This window comes from Lathamus discolor, chromosome 4 (genome assembly GCF_037157495.1).
Source record: "Lathamus discolor isolate bLatDis1 chromosome 4, bLatDis1.hap1, whole genome shotgun sequence".
In the NCBI taxonomy this organism is placed as follows: Eukaryota; Metazoa; Chordata; class Aves; order Psittaciformes; family Psittacidae; genus Lathamus; species Lathamus discolor.
This window is the reverse complement of record NC_088887.1, coordinates 16,802,992-16,824,404: the sequence shown is the minus strand read 5'-3', so window position 1 is coordinate 16,824,404 and position 21,413 is coordinate 16,802,992. Positions and strand designations below refer to the sequence as shown.

The 21,413-nt window shown below is 38.5% G+C and overlaps 1 protein-coding gene across 4 annotated transcripts in view; it reads right to left on the bottom strand.

Moving 5' to 3' along the window:
- CADM2 (cell adhesion molecule 2) overlaps nucleotides 1-21,413 on the bottom strand; it is a 659,180-nt gene that overhangs the window by 18,824 nt on the left and 618,943 nt on the right. For all 4 annotated transcript variants that reach the window (XR_010612138.1, XM_065676379.1, XM_065676381.1 and 1 more), the window contains one exon: nucleotides 1,553-1,678. Coding sequence is in view for 3 of the 4 variants with exons in the window: in XM_065676379.1 (XP_065532451.1) it covers nucleotides 1,553-1,678 (126 nt within the window). In the remaining variant the exon portion in view is untranslated. The remainder of the gene's footprint in view (nucleotides 1-1,552; nucleotides 1,679-21,413) is intronic.

The following is a 21,413-nucleotide window of genomic DNA, read 5'->3' as shown; positions in this document are numbered from 1 at the left end:
TTGGAGGTTAAATATCAATAAATTATAACTAGAACAAAACAGGAAAGTAGAGAAGCTTAGTCAGAAGTCGGTGTCACTTCATCCCGGTTATCTCTAATCATAGAATCATAGAATAGTTAGGGTTGGAAAAGACCTCAAGATCATCTAGTTCCAACCCCGCTGCCATGGGCAGGGACACCTCACACTAAACCATCTCACCCAGGGCTTTATTCAACCTGGCCTTGAACACTGCCAGGGATGGAGCATTCACAGCTTCCCTGGGAAACCCATTCCAGTGCCTCACCACGCTTACAGTAAAGAACTTCTTCCTTATATCCAATCTAAACTTCCCCTGTTTAAGTTTTAACCCATTACCCCCTGTCCTATCACTACAGTCCCTGATGAAGAGTCCCTCTCCAGCACCCTTGTACACCCCCTTAAGATACTGGAAGGCTGCTATGAGGTCTTCACACAGCCTTTTCTTCTCCAGGCTGAACAGCCCCAACTCTCTCAGCCTGTCTTCATATGGGAGGTGCTCCAGTCCCCTGATCATCCTCGTAGCCCTCCTCTGGACTTGTTCTAACAGTTCCATGTCCTTTTTACGCTGAGGACACCAGAACTGCACACAATACTCTAGGTGAGGTCTCACAAGAGCAGAGTAGAGGGGCAGGATCCCCTTCTTCAACCTGCTGGTCACGCTCCTTTTGATGCAGCCCAGGACATGGTTGGCTTTCTGGGCTGTGAGAGCACACTGAAGCTGGCTCATGTTGAATTTCTCATCAACGAACACCCCCAAGTCCTTCTCCACAGGGCTGCTCTGAATCTCTTTTCTGCCCAACCTGTAGCTGTGCCTGGGATTGCGTCAACCCAGGTGTAGGACCTTGCACTTGGCATGGTTAAACTTCATAAGGTTGGCATTAGCCCACCTCACAAGCGTGTCAAGGTCCCTCTGGATGGCATCCCTTCCCTCCAGCGTATCAACTGAACCACACAGCTTGGTGTCATGGGCTAATGGTGGGAGGGATTGAAAATTAAGGGAATAGAATTCTTAAGGTGAAATCTCTGAATACAGCAAAACTTAGCCCAGGAAAGAACCCCTTATTCCTGTGGGATCACTGGTAAAAGAGTCACTGATCTGAAATCTCACCACCAGCTTCTGATGTTATCTTTTAAATACATACTTAAAGTATTAGCACAATTTATTAAAATGAAAAATCTTATTCATTCAATATATATACTCTGCTGAATCAACATACTACTTAAAACTATGAGATCATATAACTACGTGTCTAGAGCTAAGGGCCAAAGCCAAGGGGCAATCTGACCTTCTAGTCTCTCTAAATCACTGATATATGAGATGACCTTGGGTATATAACTAGATGTCCTTCGCCTTAACCAGCCCACAGAAAAACTGGGTAGAATTCACAAGGACTTCACTTGTGAGTAGACTGTGAACTGAACTTTCTCACCTAAATCATTCAGTAGATGGGGGAAGGAGAAACCAAACAGCATTCCCAGGTGAAATCATGCCTTGCTTCAAAAAGTGACCGAACTTCCACTAAATCTGTCCTACCTTTATGTCTTGCCAGGTATCGACCAAGGAGAATTATAGAACATAGTGTTACAAAGACAACTACAGCCACTATTCCTCCTATAAGAGCATGGTCAGGTCCGGTCTGTCCAGCCAAAGCATTTGGATCTAGAAGGAGAAACAAAAAGCAAAAGTTGTCCTACACAGTCAAAAATTGTCAGGAAAATTCACAATAGCAACTTTTATACTGATCATCCTGAAAATAGGGCATTTCCCTCTTTAATATTCCGCAAGGTTATTCCCACTTTTACTACCAGTATCTTATCAACAACATAGTGCTGCTTGTATTCCCAGATTTTTAAAGCCCTGAGGACAACACGGTTATGAAAAATATTACCTTATTCTTCTTTGGCAGAGGTTATTAAATGGGAAAGGTTTCTGGTTTTGTCCTCATCATTTTACAACTGAAAACCTGGCCACAGCTATTTATAGAAGGAAAAACAAGGAACTGAGAATTGGGGATCAGACAGCATCAGCAGAATAGTGTCTGCATAATACATAATTTATAGGATTGATTCTCAGTGGGGAACCCTTATATATTCTCTTCCTCTCATTCCTATCCTATTGCACCAGAAATGAAAAAGCAGATAAAGTGTAGCCGTGCCAAGTTCCTCGGCACATGGCTAAGTCTGCATGAATTTGGTCAGATAAAGGTATCAGGCAACCTAAAGATCATCATCCAGTCTCAAGCGTCAGTTTCTGAATTTACTAAGAATACTCGATTAACAGCAACGTGAGCAAACTGTAGTAGATATAACAGTGTATTAGCAGGCTCATTGTACTAGCTCTAGGCAAAGTGTAAGGAATACAGCCAGATCCTGTGCTGGTCATTTGCCTGTTCTGTTGCCTGGTGCTTCACAAAAGTTGCAGAGACAATCATGGGAAATGGCATTACTTAGTGGGCAATTCTTTAGAGCTTCTGAACAATGACCCATCAACCTGTGACTGTTGACTCACCTGCAATACGCAAAACAAGGTAAAAATTCAATCTAAGGATTATGCCAAGATTTCTGTTTTAATGAAAATGCCTCTGCTACAAAGTAATAGTAATTCTCTGAAGACGTTATTAGCAGGTACTGTATGTTGCAATCAGTCTCTCTGCTTCAAGGGCATTTCCCTTGCAGGAGCTGTTTATAGTCTACAAATAGGTTGCAAACAACTTCTTTGCTTTGCAAAAGGGAAAGGCAGGAAAAACATTTACACAGAAAAGAGGGCAAGTCTGTAAAGACCATAGAAGGGTCTCTGTTAATGCCAAGGAGGTGTGATCCCATGATACCATAATTGCATTCTGCTGAGCAGCATTATTCTATAACAGTAAGATGTATAGATGTATCTACATGCACATAAAATGTACATAAATATAATGTTACATAGATGAAATAAAAGAATCATATTCACGCTGAAATGACACTTTCAGGTTTGTTGGAGCACAAATGGCATGGCCACTCTTACAGTTCTGCTCTTAACAGCCAGTGAATCCATCAGGCATGGCTTTGTCACTTATTGCTGGCTTCCTGAGCCCCCAAATCTTTCTCATATGGCTGCTAAGAGGACTTTGGGGAAGCTGCCACAACACTTCTGTGGACATGATGGCAAACAGTAGCTATCGGCCTCAAAAAAGCTAGAAATGCCTTGTAAAGTCTTACAAAAGCAGCTGTGTGCGCACTCTCCTCTGCCTCCGTGAACCTCCTGCTATAGTGCTACTGTTGATGGTACTACCCTGACTACACAGAATCAGTCCAAGGGGACATCAGCTCTATTTTGGTTATCAAAAATGACCCCAAGTTCTGTGTACCAGCAGCCTCACTGAGAAAAGTAAGACAGTTGAAGTCTTGCCTCCCCAAAGCAAGAGCCTTTCAGAAGCTCTGCTTTCTGAAAGGAGTAAGGAGGAGGTGATTGCTTGCTTGAGAAAACGGAAGGTGACAGCTTGCTGCAGGATTGTCAGCCTGCATGAACTGTATAGCAAATTCCTCCTTTTGTGGCGCCTGTGCAGCGATGTTGCTGTAAACCTCCTACTCCCCTGCAGCAAAAGGTAGCACCCATTTGGGCACTGAGGAACATCCATGTCACCAGGTGCTGCATATGACCTGCAGGAGATGCTCTTTCCCAACACTGGGCCAGGAGCAGCATGAACATGTTTTCCCACTAAAAGCTAACTTTTGATAGTATACTAGCAGTAAAATTAAAGAATGAAAGGAGATATTTAAAGGGATAATATACTTCCTGATGTACAATCCATAGAAGGGTTAGCACAACACTTTATCTAGAGATGTTTTTTGAAAAGCTGATTGCAGTGTACAGCCTTAGCTCAACACCCAGGTTTACAACCTATATCCTCGGTGAGCTTTAATAAACAGTATAGATAAAAATCCTCACAATACACTGAGATGACTATGCCTCTATGCTTTCATCCTCAGGTGATTTCCTATATATAGGTACTCCTCCTCTGACATACCTGATGTGACTACATGAAATGACCTAAAGCCAGCATAAATGTAAGGTTCCCACCTATCAGTGCAGATTGATGAGGCTCTAGTGCTGCTATAGGTTGAAACTTTTAACTTCCAAGTTAATTTATGTATTCACTGGAAAGCAAAGGAAGTATTATGTTTCTGCCATAATCTTCTAACACTGACATCAAAGCCAGATTAGATTGATAAGTATCACTAGAAAAGTCTGTCCATAAACATACTTGTACATTACAACATTCCTATTATATTACCACTGAAAAATCAATTTGTTAGAAAGGAAAAGAAGGAGAGTAAGGAGGAGATGGAAAGAAAGGAAATAAAGAAGGAACCTCAAAAGTGGCCAATATTTCCTTGGGGAACGAGCATTCTTTCATCTCAAAATGAGAATCTGTACAACATAAACAAATATTCTGAACTGGAAGTGCACTTCATAGAAATAGTCTCCTCATAGAAAAATGATGGTAGCATTAAATATAAATATGCTCCACATTATGCATACAGAGAAATGCACTATACTTTTGCCTTGCATGAAATGACCTAAGCCCCATGAGTGAATTACAGATCTGGGGCAATCTATCATCAAATAAATAATTACTATATCAAAATGTGCCTGAATAGTATCTGAAAAATAGAAACAAAGGGGTTAGGAAACCATGCCATTTTGTATCTTAGGTATTTATGCAGTGAACATGTATAATTGTCCAAGTGTTCCGGGCATTTCTATTAACAACTCCCATTAAAGTTCCTGAAAATGCTAACTGTGTACATGGGCACTGACCACTCCACAGTTTGCTTTCCAAAAAATAGAACAGTATTCAACTATTTTTAGATAAACATTATAAGCTTCATGGGCTTTACCAGGTAAATCCTACCCTGACTCACACAGAACTCCAGCAAATCTTAAGTATGTAACTGTGCAATAAATACTTATAATCTGTTTCTGTTAGAAAAAAAAAACAAAACCAACAAATGACTCTGTTCCTGTTTAAGTATAGCCTGCTTGTTACTGCAATGGCACAGGTAGCTACAGTAGCCACAGCCTGAAACAGTGACATTCAAATTTTTTCATCAGATCTTCTTCAAAGATCAGTTCTTTTTCTGTTTATTTAATCCTTTGGTGAGACTATGGAAATCTTACGAGCAAGGTAATGACACAAAAGCTCATTCTCTTTTATTTGTTTTTGTCCTAAATTTAGGAAGCTTCTTCAAAATACTGATTACTGATGTTGGTTGTAATGGCTGTACCCATTTTCAACTGGGATTTGGCTGTTACTCTTTGTTCACAAACCTACAGAAATAACACTCACATGACTAACAGGAAAATAACTGTATCATTCATGGAGAAATGAAACACACCTTATAAATTCTAGACCTATTAAATACATAGATAAGTGTTTTTTGTGACCTGCTGACACAAAGTTTCAGTGTAGAATATTTTTATATGCATTCACATGCTAGCTAGGCAGAGAAATTTTGGCAACAGTGTTTCATTTTTTTGCATAAAATATATCCTAATCATTAATCTAATTTCAGTTTCTTCCTGCATAAGTTTCCTTCTTACTTATGCATAGTTGACTTGACTGAGCAGGATGCAGGAAAGGGTCAGATAACCCTTTCCTGAGCAAAGGGAGAACAAGCATGTTTGTGTATGCTGAAATGGCATATTTTGGGGAATATATGCTTAAGTAGCCCCCTTTACTGAAGACCTTTACTAACATGTATTTTTGGCTTAGATTTGAATTCTTTATAAAATCATTAAGCATGAAATGTACCAAGGTTTTAGGCATCCAAAATAATAATTTGTTTTGACTGTTGCTACTGAAAGAGAAATTAGAAATAAAGGTCCTATTTTGCTGTGGAGCTTAAACAAAAATCACAAAGTGAAGACATATTAAGCAGATGTATTATTCATAAATTACCATTCCTTAAGGCTGCAAAAAGAACAGGGATGTCCTATTTCTCAGACAAGTTACTGAAACCACCAGGCTAGTGTCACTTTAACTGATTTCATGAATAATCTATTGCTGAGGCAAAATAGAAGCACTCCAGCAAGGGATCCTGGGGCATGGCTCCATATTACAATTTCTGTGGCAGAAAAATCTCTTCAAGTGACTCCTACCTCTTTCTCCATATTCAGTGGTTTCTTATCATCCTCAGTACTACTTGTCTATACTCCACACTTCTGCAAAAGCAACTGTTTGAAGGGCCTGGATCAAAATCAGTAAAGCAATGTACATTTTAGGGTGGGAGAACCCCAAAAGAACAATATTTAAATTAATTGCTCTGTCATATTTGAAGGGCTGTTGAATTGTTGCAGATAAGGTCAGGGCGAAAATGAGTGGTGGGAGCTGGTGAACACTGTGGAGAAAGTCAAGAAAGGAACCACAAGTCATGAGACATCTAAACCTGCACTACTTTAAAGTGCCTTAGCCACAGGAGAGCAAACTGCAAACACTATGGGAAACAAGTAGTCTTGGGTTTTGAGAAGTTTACCAGTGAATGTAAGTTAAACTAGAAACATTACCCATTGAAATTTCTCTGCATTTCAGCTTAATTTTCTAAGGAGGCATAGCTTGTGTGATCATGTTCTGTCACCCAGTCCGAATTTGGAACCGTAAGTCCATTACAACAAATCTTAAAAGACAGTAAAGATCTCAAGATTACTGTTTTCCTACAACTAACCTGAGAGAACAGGTTGCTGCAGGAGCTCAGCCCTTATTAGTTATCAGATAACCTAAAGGAAGTAAGCCTTTAGAAAAGCCTGAATAGAGAGAAAAGCCTCAGTCAAAATCTATGCCTAAGAATCAATTTCTTACTGGAGGCTTCTTTCCAGTGCAAGTACTTTGGTATCCAATATGGCACAGATCCTGTTTGAAGCTTTTCACATGGTTAGGTGGTATTTATAACATGTAAGCACTTCCCACCTGATCTTTTTTCCTTCCCTCCATACCCACTCTTCTTGCTTCTTTCTTCTTGTCTAATAACGGGTCAGCTTACACTTCAGTATTTGCATGATTCACTTAAAAAGGCAGTCAACCATGAGGCACAATCTCATTGGAAACCAGAGATTTCTTTCTGCAGCTTATGGAACAAATTTGGTTTTAAAAATGTACTTAGACTAACATAATTTGCCAGATTTAGCCATAGGGTCCTTAGAGTTTTTAACCATTCCACAATTATAAGTTTTTTGGGACAAAAAGGAAAAAAATAATGAAAAAAAATCCCCAAGCCGACCCAAACCAAACAAGATCCTCCCTCCCCCACCTCAATGACTTGACAAACATCAGTAGGAAAAAAGACTAAAAGAGGAATTTACTCACAATATGGAGAGGAAGAAGGCCTGAAGCCCTGATAGCTGACAGGGTATTTGCTTTAGGAAAAGTGGCAGTAATGGTGTCTGTGATAAATGCCAGCAAGTAGAATTTACCCATTTCAGCATCTTAATTTGGGCACCCCAGAGTTCAATTTCCCTTGCCTGGCCTAGAGTCCTGAAACAGGTACTTTTAATCTCCTTTTGTAATATGCTGCTAGCCACTAAAATACATGTACATGAAACTTGTGGAAGTATTGTTAAGGGGCAAAAGAAAGTTTTGTAACCTTAATTTAAATTGCAAAAAGTAGCTGCCCAAAGGGGCTGGTTGTGAAATTTGTTGAAAATGTGTTTCGTTATTAACCAATTCTGAACTTAAAATCTGACAAGCTTCTTTTTCCTTCAGTGCCTGAAGCAAAGAAGAACAAAACAGTGTACTATTATACAGCATACATAAACCGCTATTTTAATAGTAGAACATCATCAGCCACAGAAAAGACAGGCAGGAAAAAAGTTTACTTGTATATCTTCAAAGGAATTAATACACTTTCTTCCAATGTTACTGCAGTAGCACATTTTTCCTATTTTGCGTGGGTTTGTTTTTTCTCAGTGCTGAATTATATATATATTCCTATTGAGAAGAACCCACATCCCAGAAGGATTAAAGTCCCACACTAATGTTTCACAGCTGAACCTACAGCTCCTTTTGAACACTTTGTGTCGTTCTCATGAATCTGAGACTTCTTTCAGCAGAGAGAAAAACTCAAATGTCTTCTGATGTATGTTTGTAAGTAGGTGGCTGTTGTCAAAGGTAAATAAAAGCATTACCCATTCCTATTTATTTTGCAGATGTATTTTTGCCATGCTAATAGAGACCTCTATGCCTACAATGTTAAGACAAAAGATTTAACAACATTTTTCAGGGTCTTTAGAGCTTCATTCCAGATTTTGTGCTCTGTGCCATTGACACAGGGGTTGTTAGTTATGTTTCTGGGTTTTGGTTTGGGCTGCGTTGGGTTTTGTTTTTTTTTTCTTAATGCTGCTTTAAAAGCTCTGGTTTCCTGAAGGTAACTGTTCCCCTAATCATAGCACATAAAAGACTTTTCTTATTGACAACATTATATTTTTGTCCATCAATAAACTCATTAATTGCTTCGGACTTTGTCTTAGGAAAAAAGAACTAAAACCTCTGAGTTTTTGCCTTCATCTACTCTGTACAGGATAATTAAGTCAATCCAGTGTATGAAGAAATATTTGCAGTCTGTCCAGCTCTAACTACTGGCTACAGTAGGCTGTAGGGAAAGAGACAACTGGCATAGATGACTGTAGAATCTCCCTGTTAAGTTTCTTTCCCTGAATGAGTCAGCTGTGGGCTGCAGCAACAGGTAGGTGATGCCTTAACTCTGCTTCCAGCCTTTTAATTTCCATCTTCCTGTGAAGTTCCAGAATGCTCAGTGCCTCCACTGCAGAAAACAAAAGAAATCAGACTGAAATCAGGAAACTTCAGCCTGTTAGACAGTTAACAAAGAGAAAAAGGAAGAACCCATCCTTATGCAGAAAATCAAGATCCATTGCTTTCTATTTTGTGAGGAAAAAACACACTTAGTAAGTGCCATCTTTCTTCTGATCACTTTCCATCAACAAACATAGCAGAATCTCTGCTCTTCTTGGTTTTGTTAATCAAAACAAGGACAGGCACCAGCTGGAGTAGGTATGTGTGTGCTCACAACTCCTCTTCCTGTCATCAGAAGTTAATTATCTATAAAAATAATGAACCATTCTCTAATTAACACAGAGACTGGAGATGTCTATACTCTCCTGCTCCCTTCCTTGTAGTACCTTATAGTTGTGGCTTTTGGTCACTTCCTACAGGCTTCAGTTTGCTAGAGAGAACATGAACACGACTGTATGGGAAGGGAGTGAGGAGCATGTGTTGAGCAGAGTTTTCTGAGCGCAGGCATCTACTGCTGCCTGCTGTCACAGGGGTTGGGGCCAGGCACCCAGATGGTCTCTGGAAGTCTTATCTTTCACATAGCATGAGAAAGCAATGTATTATCACCACAACTTCACACCATGAACTATGGCGAGATCATTAAGAGAGTAATTGCTCAAAGCATTTAAGAAGTTATTTTGCTAACCTTAAGGAAGTCACAATAGCTTAAGCCTACTAGAAATAAGTGCAAATGTTACCACTGTGACTTTTTTCCACTTTGTTTTTATGCTATCTTTTATACAATCTCCCTCACAGATTGCCTCTCAGAGCTGATCAGTATCGCTGCTCAAATAATAAATGGTACCTCAAATGAGCAGTGCAAGAAAGACATGCTTTCAGCTGAAAAATGGCATGAAACAAATGGAGAGGTTCTGTGAAGTGTAGAGATAGAGACAAAGCTGTTCCTGATGGCATAAGCTAGGCAGGAGAAGGTTTTCCCACCAGTAAAGCAGAGCCACAGACATAAAGTTAGCCAAGACCATGTGTGATTCTATAAGGATGAGAAGGAGCAGCAATAAATTCACTGTTACTGCAGTAGCAGTTGCACAAGATACGCTACTGAATATGTTCATGAGAGTTTTAAAACCAAGAAGGGCAGCTTTAATTTAGTTGAAGATCAGCTCTAATTAAAACTTACTCTGTGGTGGAAGAAAACCTATTGTTCAAATATATTCTTTATGCTTGTCATACTAATTTTTTCTCACCAAATCAGATTAGAATAATTATAAACCTATAATGACATCAAAACACCCCAGTAAACCAGCCACTTACAGCCAGAATCTGACACCTCATTCATGCTGAATAGCAATTTAATCTGTCATGGGACTTCTCAGTATGAGTAATTGGAACAGAATTTCCTCTTTGGCAGCTAATAGCATATTTTGCCTGTCAATATATTTCTAGATTAGCCAGGCATACTTGTGGTTAGGGTAACCCATCCAAAAGTGGTTGTTGACTGACCCAGCTCATCTCAGAAACAGAGATGGGAGGGACATTAGCAGAGACAGTCTCCTGTAATGCATAAAGTAACAGAAGAGTAAATTATTGATAGGAAGGTGAGGACCCCTGTTAATATGTGAGGCTTTTTTATAGCTGTTTTAATTAGGGCATGAAATCTCACATAAATTCTTTGGGACAGTGGCAATTAGCGAAGTTTCTGTCCAAGCAATAAAACTACTTTCAATTTGTCTGAATTTTTGCCCCTGGTTTAATCGAATGCTATCCATTCTTTATGCCAACCCTGTACTAATGGAAATGACAATATTTTCCCCATTTAATAATGACATGCTTGATGGAATTCAATATCTTAACCAAATTTTCCTCTGGGAATATTAAGATCGTTGTTTTCAGATGCCTTAAAGTTAAATACCATCCTGCTATTAGCAGGAGACGGTTTACTCTTAATGCCATTGATTGGTAATGGATTTGCTATTTTCTATAGCTATTTATATATATCATTGCTTTCCTAAAGGCTTTTTGTATTCATAGAAAAATAATGCTACACAGCTTTTGGTTTATGGACCTATTTTTTTTTTTTTTTAACTCAGCAGCATGCATTCATTTCCAGCAGCACTCATGATCTCTGTTGTCAGCACCGCTAGCTGCAACACATCCAGATTCTACCAAGGGGGTCACATCCACACCAGTTTGCAACTGACAGATCCATTTCCCACCTTCTCTTGAGACAGCAATGAGGACTGAAAAAATCAGAGGTCCACTGTAATTACTATGTATATTTCAGATTAAATAAATGTGATAAAAGCCTCCATCTGGCTGTTGATCAAACGTGCAGAAGCAGGCTGATTTTCAGTGACATATTACAATATGTCTCTTGTAACAGTCCCTAATGCCATCCTGTAAATTACTTACATTTGGGATTACTCGACTACGGCAGACAGAAATATTACTCACTGTTTAAGTGCTGCCTACTGGGAGTATGGGAGACGTGGTCTAATCTTGAAGTTGTTAAGCAAGGCATTAAGAAATAATGGGTCCATGTTTATTTTACTAAATGCCGATTGTGCTCACGCTATTTGAAGATGGTAAACCCAATTTAATAGCATCCTGAGCCTGTTCCTGATGCTGGAAAGCTGTAAAAAGTCTAACACTGGGGAAATAAGTGTAAGTGGTGTGCTGGAGCAGTTCTTAAGAATAACTTGAAAAATTAGAAAAGTCCTACAACGTATGTCAATAGCTCCAAATTATAGTCTATCTGCTGAAAAAATGTAGGCCTCTCTCTGAGGAGAAATTCAGTTTCAGAGCCTTTAATTAAAGAAAAATCCCAACCAGCTATCCAAAAAAGAAACAATAGAAATTTCAAGGGAAAACCAGAAAAAGATGCTGTCATTTCTCCATTCACTTTATACCTCTCCTTCCAGTGGTGTCTGCAATATGTGGAGAGTCAAAATTTAACATTACTAAAGGTCTTTAAAAAAAAACTTAAGAAAGAAAGGCTGTGGAAAAAACATGTGTGGGATATTCACAGGGCAACTAATTGTGGTTAGAAGGGCTGTTCTTTCTTGTGATATAAAGTTCCTTGAGGTTTACAACTCACACAACAAGAACAGAATTAATCCACAATTGAAAATACCAGTGTTTATTTTTTAAGAAATATAAGCTATGGATATTTCTGGACTACCATAACAAATTTTACTTCTTATTGAACATTCATTCTGGCTAGAACATATACCAGGACACTCCGTGTAAATGAAGGTGCTGCAATGAAAGGAGAGCTTTGGCCCTTTAAATTCTGATTGTAAAGCCCAGCAGAAAGCCCTTGTTGCTCTACAGCTCTTTAGAGGACAGTATCTTTGTACTATAGCAGTTAAAATTGGTTTCATTCTAGCCATTGGTCTGGAAAATCTTTTTGGAAGTCCTCATGAGCTTAAAACACATCTCACAGCATTTTTTTCTCTAGAAATATTCTGCTCATCTCCTATTTCATCACTCCAACAAGTAACTTTCCCGTTCTTTCCCTATTCAGTTCTTATTCTGTTTTAACCGCATGAGATTTTCCATGTAATCCCTTCACCCTAAATTATCTCATTAGCCTACATCACTTGGCATCCACTTTTACTTAACTGAAGTGGCTCATTAAAAGACATTTCCTCTTAAAAGGCCTCTAAAACCTTAGTCTTCTCTTTAGGAAAGCATGAACACAAAATGTGAAAGCAGAAAACAGCATTCCAAACAAAGCTGGAATTAATATGACTCTTCCAAATGCCACTGCTAGGCAAGTTTTCTTTATGTCTTTTCTTCTTCCCTTCCTTCCTTCCTAATAAGCCTGCTCCCTTTACATTATAGCCGCCTAAGAGACACAATGTTACTCTCTGAAGTATCCTGCACCCTTAAACTGATTAAAAATAAAGATGCACTCCAAGAAGTTGATTCTGGTCACTACGACATTCTGTTCAACCCAGAGCCCTGTGTTAGTCCGCAAATTTTTAGTTACGACTATCTCACTATCGCCTATAACAATATCATTCCCAAAATGCAGACATTACATTCAGCTGAAAACAGAGATTCTTTCTGAAAGCATATGAAGCCAAATGTGGGTATTTCAAGCTTCCTGGTGTTGCAGACCTTAATTCAGTAAAACAAGTAAGTAAGCAGCAAATGGGATTTAAAACAAGATTAAGTGATTTTGTTGAGTTGGAACTGGAGTGCTAGATTCCCACTTCAGTTTACAAGACACTGCCTACTAAAAGAGACTCAGATAAACTAAAGAAGGAGTTAGGATTCCTTTAGTTGTGAGAAGCACTGGTTTTAGCTTTCCTTGCCCTCTGGAAAACTTGAACAAGCTGCTCCTCCTCCTGTGAAGGTGAGACTCATGAATTCAAGAGTCCATTGTGACAGCTTCTCTCTGACACCAGCATGTCTGGATCTGGCACCAGAAGCAGCGGTGAGCCTGCAGCGCTGGGCAGTGCATAATCAGAAAGTCCCCCTTGCTGGTACCAGCCTCTCATCAAAGCGCTGCTCTTGTCACCTGGGCCAAGGAGGCAGCATGTGGCCTGTTCCTGCAAAATCTATTTCAGTACTTCAGGTAGAAAGTTTTTTTTTCACACTTTGCAGTCCAGCTAAATCATAAAAATGTATGCTTGCTCTGCCTAGCAATGAAATTATTTTGATCACAGCAATATGTAAGGCCTAGAGGTTGGTAAGGTGTCCCTCCAGAATTCCATGCTGATGACACCCCCTGTCAGGGGACAGGAAGGTTAGTTTTTCCAGGGATAAGCATGGAAAATCAGGTTTAAATTCTTGCCATGCAATAGGGTATGTGCTTTGGTAAAGTGTTTTCTTTAGCTGTGCCTCAATTCCTCTAAAATAAATTAAGAGTTATGAACAACGAATGATCTTGACTCATGGAATGACTCACAGAACAACGAATGATTTTGAGATACCATGGCAGTTGGGCTAAGGCAGGTATTTCACTTTTCCTCACAAACAATGTTCCACATAACAGGATTTAAAAACATTTGAAATGGACTTTTGCAGGCTTAATTTTCACTAAGCTCTTGTTGGATATATTTTTTTGTTCTTTAGATAAAAGGAAATTCACCATATACTATTATGGGTTTGCATAATGAAGAAACTAATAGCTGGATGCTTTTCTTCCCAAGAGATGAGACTGAACATGCTAGCCTTACAAAGCTACATTACTAGAAGTAATTCACACCAGGTAATTGATGAAGATAAAAATAAACAGAAATACGAGAATCTACTTCCAGATTATGGAAACAAACAGAAAAGTATTAGGGATGTTGTTAAACATTGTTAAACAGGTCAACATGGATCCTTAAGTTCATAAATAACCTTGATTTAACATGAAAAGTTGTTCACTGAAAATATATGTCAGCTGATACAAAAAGGTAGCAGAGAATTACTGTTTAAAAAATGAACAGCTATAATCTCCTGGCTTCAGTCTTCATTTTCATCCCAGTAATGTCTACTTTCCCGTAAGTTCTAATAACTTATGCATTACAACTAAACTTAGAGAATTATGATTAAAACTTCCTTATATTTAGTGACACTAACTTCCTAAAATCTCAGAGGAGCATTTAATGGTTAGGTCCTTTATCTGTATGCTAGTCAAATGCAACAATATAGTCTGGAACTTCAAAAATACATGAAGCAAGCAAACCTGCATGTAGCTGTCAAGGTTTCAGTGAAAAGTATTACAAGGTAATCCTACCATTTTCATGACAGCTGAGCAACAAAAGCAATCACAACAATCATGAGAAAAGACCCATAAAATGTTACTGGTTTAAAATAATGTGTGTACAGGTACAGCGGTTTCTCTTAAAAACTTTTGTAACTGTTCAAGCACATAAACATGTTAGATACTTCAAGGGACATATGTACCTTTGCTGCCATAGTGTATAAATGGTTAAATCTTCACAGTACTATAAGCTAGTATAGTTCCAAAAGTTTCCGTAACACTGCAAATATAAGCCATAATATGACATACTTCATGTATGTTATAAAAGAGAGTAGCAAAATCATACCCTGCAGAGGTCAGCTAGTTAGTGGCTGCCTGCACACACATACTGTAAGAGTCAACAAGGTGGTTGGGGGCTGGAGCACAGAATGTATGTGAAGGTGCTGAGAGAATGACTTTTTTTCAGTCTTAACAGAAAGCTAAGGGAGGAATCATTATTGTCATCTTTAGCTACTTCATGGCAAGGAGAAGAGATGATTAAGCCAGACTCATATTAAAGGTGAGTAGAGATGAGAGTCACTGGACACAAGCTGGAACACTGGCAATTCAAACTAGATATTAAGAAATTCTTTTTCACCACAAGGAGGGTCAAACACTGGATCAAGTTATCCAGAGATATGCTATGGGTTCTTCATCCTTGGACATATGTAAAACTCACCTGAAGGAAGCCCTGAGCAACCTGATGCATGGTGGCACTGCTCTAAACTGAGCTTGGGCCAGACGATCTCCAGAGGTTCCTTACAACTTATATTACTCTACAGTTCTAAGCAATGGGTGATAAGCCACTGAAACAAAGAAAAAGTAGGAAAAAAGAGGTTCTCCATACTTCTGCATCTTTAACAGAGTCAATAATGAGCAAGCATCCAGTAGATGGATGCTAAGATCCTACTATTGTTTTAAGATGTACTGCTCTTTCTGTGTTGTCCTGCATTGCTGCCAGCACTGTTATATCCATACTGTCAAAAATTCAACAGGCTCTCCAATTACTTTTCTCCTGCCTTCTAGTAATGGACACACTTGAATCAGGGAGCAGTAGTTCACATAAAACCTTAGAAATTATATCGGAGAAGGCAGCTGTATGTTGGCAGAGGAAAACTCTATGTGATACAAAGGACCTTGTCTTCCTTTAATACTTTTTCCCTGAAATACTTTTTTCCTGTATCTCAAAAACAAGGTCACAGCAGCCATTCTGAAAAAATAATTCCACAGTAGATTACTTCAGATAATATTTTACAAAGCATTATACATAATAGGAATGTCAAAGATCAGCAAATTGTTCCAATGGAGTTTCTATCAAATTATGTTTACAATTACTGAGAGGTTAGATTTGCAAAGAAATGAGCTGACATTTCAGCGTTCTTTGGCAATTACAGTATTTTCAGTCTGAGGATTTCAGTTTTCTGTCCATCTTGACAAAACCAGTGTAATTCTGTTTTTCTCAGGTATAGCTATATTTATTTATAGCAAGGTCAACTCATTTGAAATCGCTTGTATCTCTTTACTCACTAGAGAAGTTGCCATGCAAGTAAAAATCTGGATGGGAGTGTTTCTCTGTAATAGCAGGGAGTAAGAACCAGGAACCACAGAAATTGCTTCTCTGCCTGTTGGACTTGATATTCAATGCACAAAACATTCCATAGATAAAAATAACTCTGCAGCTTATCTCCATGTAATAACAGTGAGAATGCATCTTTCAAAGTACACTGTAGGCCCCAAACACGGCAGGGGCTCTGACAGGACTACCACATGGAAGCCCTCATCTAACAATCTGACAAGTAAATATATGGTCCAAACATTCTCCACAAAGCTGGGGAGATAAAATCCTGCCACGACCGAGTTCTGTGGGAAAACAGCTTGGAGTGCACCAGCCAACTCTTTTCCTCCTGCTCCCTCCAATCCCTTCCTCTTTGGTAATGTGACTTCCAAGAGGAGGAAAATTTCTCAGCAAACCTGCCAATGCTATAGTATCCCATCTGTATTGAGGAGTGTGTGTTCACACAATTTTCTGGGTCTCACACCTTCCACAGAATTAGCACCGTTCTTCTCTGTTGGTTTTTCATGAAAGGTTCTCCTACAGCTTCATCAAAACTGCAATTTAAAACAATTTCCCTAGTGCTACAAGCATCTGCATAAATCCTGTTGTTGTCTTGCTAATGTGTTGTTGTTACTTCCTGCTATTGCTTTGGAAATGAAGTTTTCCTTGTCTCAAAAACAGGTTCTATGAGAACTCTTGCAATATTTTTTCTGTTCAATGTTACGGTATAGTCAGGATGAAAACCAAATGCACATTTAAATATCTTTAATACATCTTGGGTCAAATTGGAGCAACAAAGTCATGAAGTGTGTTCACAAAAGTGTAGCTTAAGCCATTTATAGGACAGTGAGACAAATGTGTTTCTGATGAACACATCCTTGGACAACTAATATGCTATACTGTGCATTGTGCATGCCTAGAGGCAGCACTGTTTTGCCTGAGCTGATCATCTATGTACCTGCCTGCCCCATAAAGTTGTTTTAAATTCAAAAAGTAGGTATCACTAGCCTAAGTTGCCTGAGGGCCCAACTGATTTGTTTTTATCACAAGAATGTTAAATACACACTTGAAAACACTGAATTAAAATCAAATTGTACTAGCCACAGACCATTTTATTCAAGATGCAACATAAAGAGAAGCAGAACCATTATGTTTCAAGAGGGTTGTGGAGATTAACAGGGAATATTAAAATAAATACAATTCGGCATGCATAAGAGATGGTGAAATCCCCTGAAAATCATAAGGACACCACCACAGGAAAATTACATGCCATGAGCAGGACCACCTTCAGACACAGAAGTCTGTCTCTTCACACTATGAGACAGAAATGAAGTTCAGTCCACATTAGCTGACAATCATGTTAACTGAGAGGGAGGGTTTTATGACCTTAGTTTAAGAAAATGCCACTTATGTATGAAACTGGCTTGGAGCATAGGTAGAGTGAACACGAGTTATTGTACTCAAAGAACTGCCTGAAATGCCAGATTTATCACTGACCTCCTGTTCTATAACTGACTGCCTAAAATCATGCACTGAGTATCAGATTGCCTCTTCTCTGGTCTTGTTCTCTGTTGACTAGCTGTCCCTGGAAAGGCAAATTCCTCCTGGGCAAATAACACTGGCTGCAGTGGCACGTTTCTTGTCTCATCTCCCTTTCATTCATGAGCAAGTGTATGCCACCAGCAAGGGTATGATTTGGCCTTGGGCATGAGCAGAATGTTCCAGAACTCCTAATGATATATAAACTACTTTCAGCTGGGTAGTTCCTCAACAACACTTCATCTATGAATGAACTGGAATGCTGTACTTGAATACATCATATATGACAGACATGGTGTCACTAACAGTTGTTCTCTTACTTCCTGTAATGATTAGTTTGATTCCCAACTGTATGCTCAAGACAAGACAAAATCTCTCTATCCACCTTGCACCTCTTCAGAGGTGTGCACTTCTGACACAGCATTTAATTTGAACATAATGTTTTTAAGCTCATTTACAGTTAGTAAATAAGGCATATTATTCATTTAAGTTCATGACTACTGAGTTGAAACAATTCCATCTTAGCATCTTATGACAGGAATTCATAGTTAATTGACTAATTAGCTATACTATACTGTTAACATACTTATGGGAACACAGAAGAAAATAGTATATATGAAAACTTCTTGGAAAGTTTTCTTCTAAGCACTGCTTTTTCTACAGATTTTATTTTCTAGTTATTTAAAGAAAATCTGTGGCAGCTAAGAAGCACAGTTAAATATCACGATGTTTAGTGTTGCTTAAATTTGTTATTTGAAACATCTGCTTTTCAAGCTTTATCTACCTGTCTGGTGATAGTCAGACAAATTACTGGCAAGACTTTTTTGCCAGAAGAGATGCCTGGCATTTTACAGAACAGATGGAGAGAAAGAAGTTGACTTGCCTTTTCCTGAAATATGGTGGAAACAAAACTTGCCCAAGCAAAACAAATGCTCTATTGCTTACATGAAGAACTATACTAGCTGACCCTTTAAATAAATACTCTCGTGACTGATCCCCTCAGAGGTTAAGCCTTATCAGAGGCTTAACACTGAACAGTTTAACATTGTGTATGCAAAGAAGTATGTGCAGCCTGGCGGGAAAGATCAGCCCTTGCACTGGTACCTCTCCAGTGGCCAAGCCCATGCATTAGAATGTCAGGAAGGATAATATTTATCATTTCAAATTGGCTATTCTGGCATAATGCTTTTTTATGGACTGGTGATTTTTTTTTTTTTTTTTTTGAGATGAGACTAGCTTCACAATCAGCTATTATAGCAAATATGTTAGAAATGCTGACATGGGAAGGAAAATATTAAACAAACCCCATTTGTTTAGTCCATGCACTCACACACAGAAATGAGGGATGTACTAGAGAAAGTTTCTGCTTTTAATTCCCATTTCTCAGAATCTGACTTCAAATTATACCACATCTTCATATGCCTACAGCAATACAGATAGGATTACTCGAGGAGTAGAATACCACACATGTAAGAACTTCAGAGTATTATTCTTTAAACAAGCAACAATGTGAATGGGATCCATGACACATTTAAAGCACCAGGTGAGGGGGTTGCTTAAAGAGAACAAAAGAAATGTTGTGAAACACTCTGATACAGCACTTTGAAATGTCTCATATATGTGTTTTGAGGAAACATAAAAAATGGTGGCTGTGATTGCTTTTCATAGGTGACAACAGCATTTTGATATCAGATACTCTTTTTTTGAGGTAGAACCTGTGTGAAACAAGCAGCTGTGCATCAAAACCAAAATATTCTTCCAAAGAACTACAAGAAAGGCCTAACATATAAAAGGACTGATAATTATAGCAGCAAAACCATAATGAGCTCTGAGTGTAATTGATGGTGAGTTGAACTGTTCTTTCAAATTGAAAAATCAAACTTCATTTTCAACATGTTAGGTAGAGTTATTCTAGTGCTAACATTTTAATAGTGTTTTTACACCTAAATTGTACAGGAACCTTTTATTCCCAGAACACCCTGAAAACTACATGATTCATTTCAATAGGCTATGCCTTGTGAAACATTTTAAACAAACCTGAAAATCAGTTATAACTAAAGAGATGTTAGACTGGTTGTGGATATTTTGGAGAAAGCAAAGCCATGCTTTTCTTGACAGCATTTTGTGCTTATTAACATCTTTGATACAAGAACACAAACAAAATCATTTAAGAGATTTTAAAGACAGAGACTGAAAAAACTGAGAAAAGAATCTGCCTTATGAACACAAACCTTTCTCTTTCAACTTTTCCCGTTTCATTCACTTTTGTTCATAAACTATGTTGAATCACAGAGATGCAGCCATGCTTTCTGATTTTTGGTACTTCCTAATAATGCTCTAAAATTCAGCAGAAAGAGTTACTGTACCTGTGGATGAAACCAACCAGAACCAAGAATAAGTACGGGACACATTTGTTCTCTCTACACAGCAGGGACAGGCAAAGGAAAGGCAGATTTTTCAGAGATTCCTTAAAAGAATAATGACTTAAAATTACAGTGCTCTTCTCTTAGTTATAGTTGTTAGTAGTGAGAGCAGGAGTACCAACTTTATTTTACATATATAGTTCTCTCTATCACTCAGGGAAATTAGAATTAGTGTTATAAAATTGTCTTGTGCTTGCTTCCTCGAAATGCTGTCTCTTTACACACCAGCCCACTAGCGTACAGAACTGCTGGGTCCCTCTCCTTACTTTAAGAGCTGCCTCCTCCAAGCTGGGAACCAACTCTGGACTTTGCCCTGTTCATCAGTCATAATGGTTAAAACAGCAATGACACGATTGAGCTCATGAGTTCTGCTTCATTTTACATGTGGTCCTAAGCACCTAATTCTATAAAGAAAAGGGATGCATAGACATGAAATGACATCCTCTTTGAGAAGAATAAGGATGAAACTCAGCTCCTATAAAGTGAGCAGAAAATTTCAACTAGCAAAACCAGACTTCAAGATAGAATACTAGACAATGCTTCATTCATTGTTGTATGATTAGCAAAAACCAGATGGGCAAACAATAGATACTTTCGGATGTATTCCACATTTTTCCTTCCCCAATTAGATGGTTGTTTTGCTGTTGCTAAATTCCATTTTTTACTGCAAAGAATCTCATTTTCTGTCCACTGAAGCAAAACTTAAGAAGTGAGAAAATGATGGGGCAACTAGACAGGTAAAATCCTTGTAAATCCCGCTCCAAAGTGTTTAATATTCTGAATCCCTACTTCAGGGAGATGAAAACCCCTGCTGGCATAGCCTGAGTTGCACTGATGTCTGAGCAGGAAGAGTTTACTGTAGATTTGGAAGCTTGACTTTTTAAAAAAGAAAAAAAAAAAAAAAGGAAAGAAAGAGTGAGAAATTAAGTTTCCCCTATTATGCTGGGGTTTCCTACAACACAAGCCTCACTGATAAACAGAAATATAAACAAACAGAAATTAGAAGCATTAGAAGTGGTCACAAACTGCTGAAGGTCTCAATTTAATTAATATTCAAACTACTAGCAAATCATCTAAGCTCCTTTTGATTCATTATGAAACATTACTGGAGAAACTGAAAAATAACATAATTCCTAATGATTAAGACTGCCATTATGTATATTTGCATAGGCATCAGATTCTTTTCAAGTTCCTGGGATTAAGCCAGGATTCCAGTTTTTGCCTGAAGCAGGCAAAAGAGACTCTGCTGAAATGAAACTTTAACATCCCTATTGCAAACAAAAGTATGCCTTGAGTATGCACTCTGTTCAACTGTCTGAATATACACACCGGGGCAGTCTTCTCTGCATCATCTA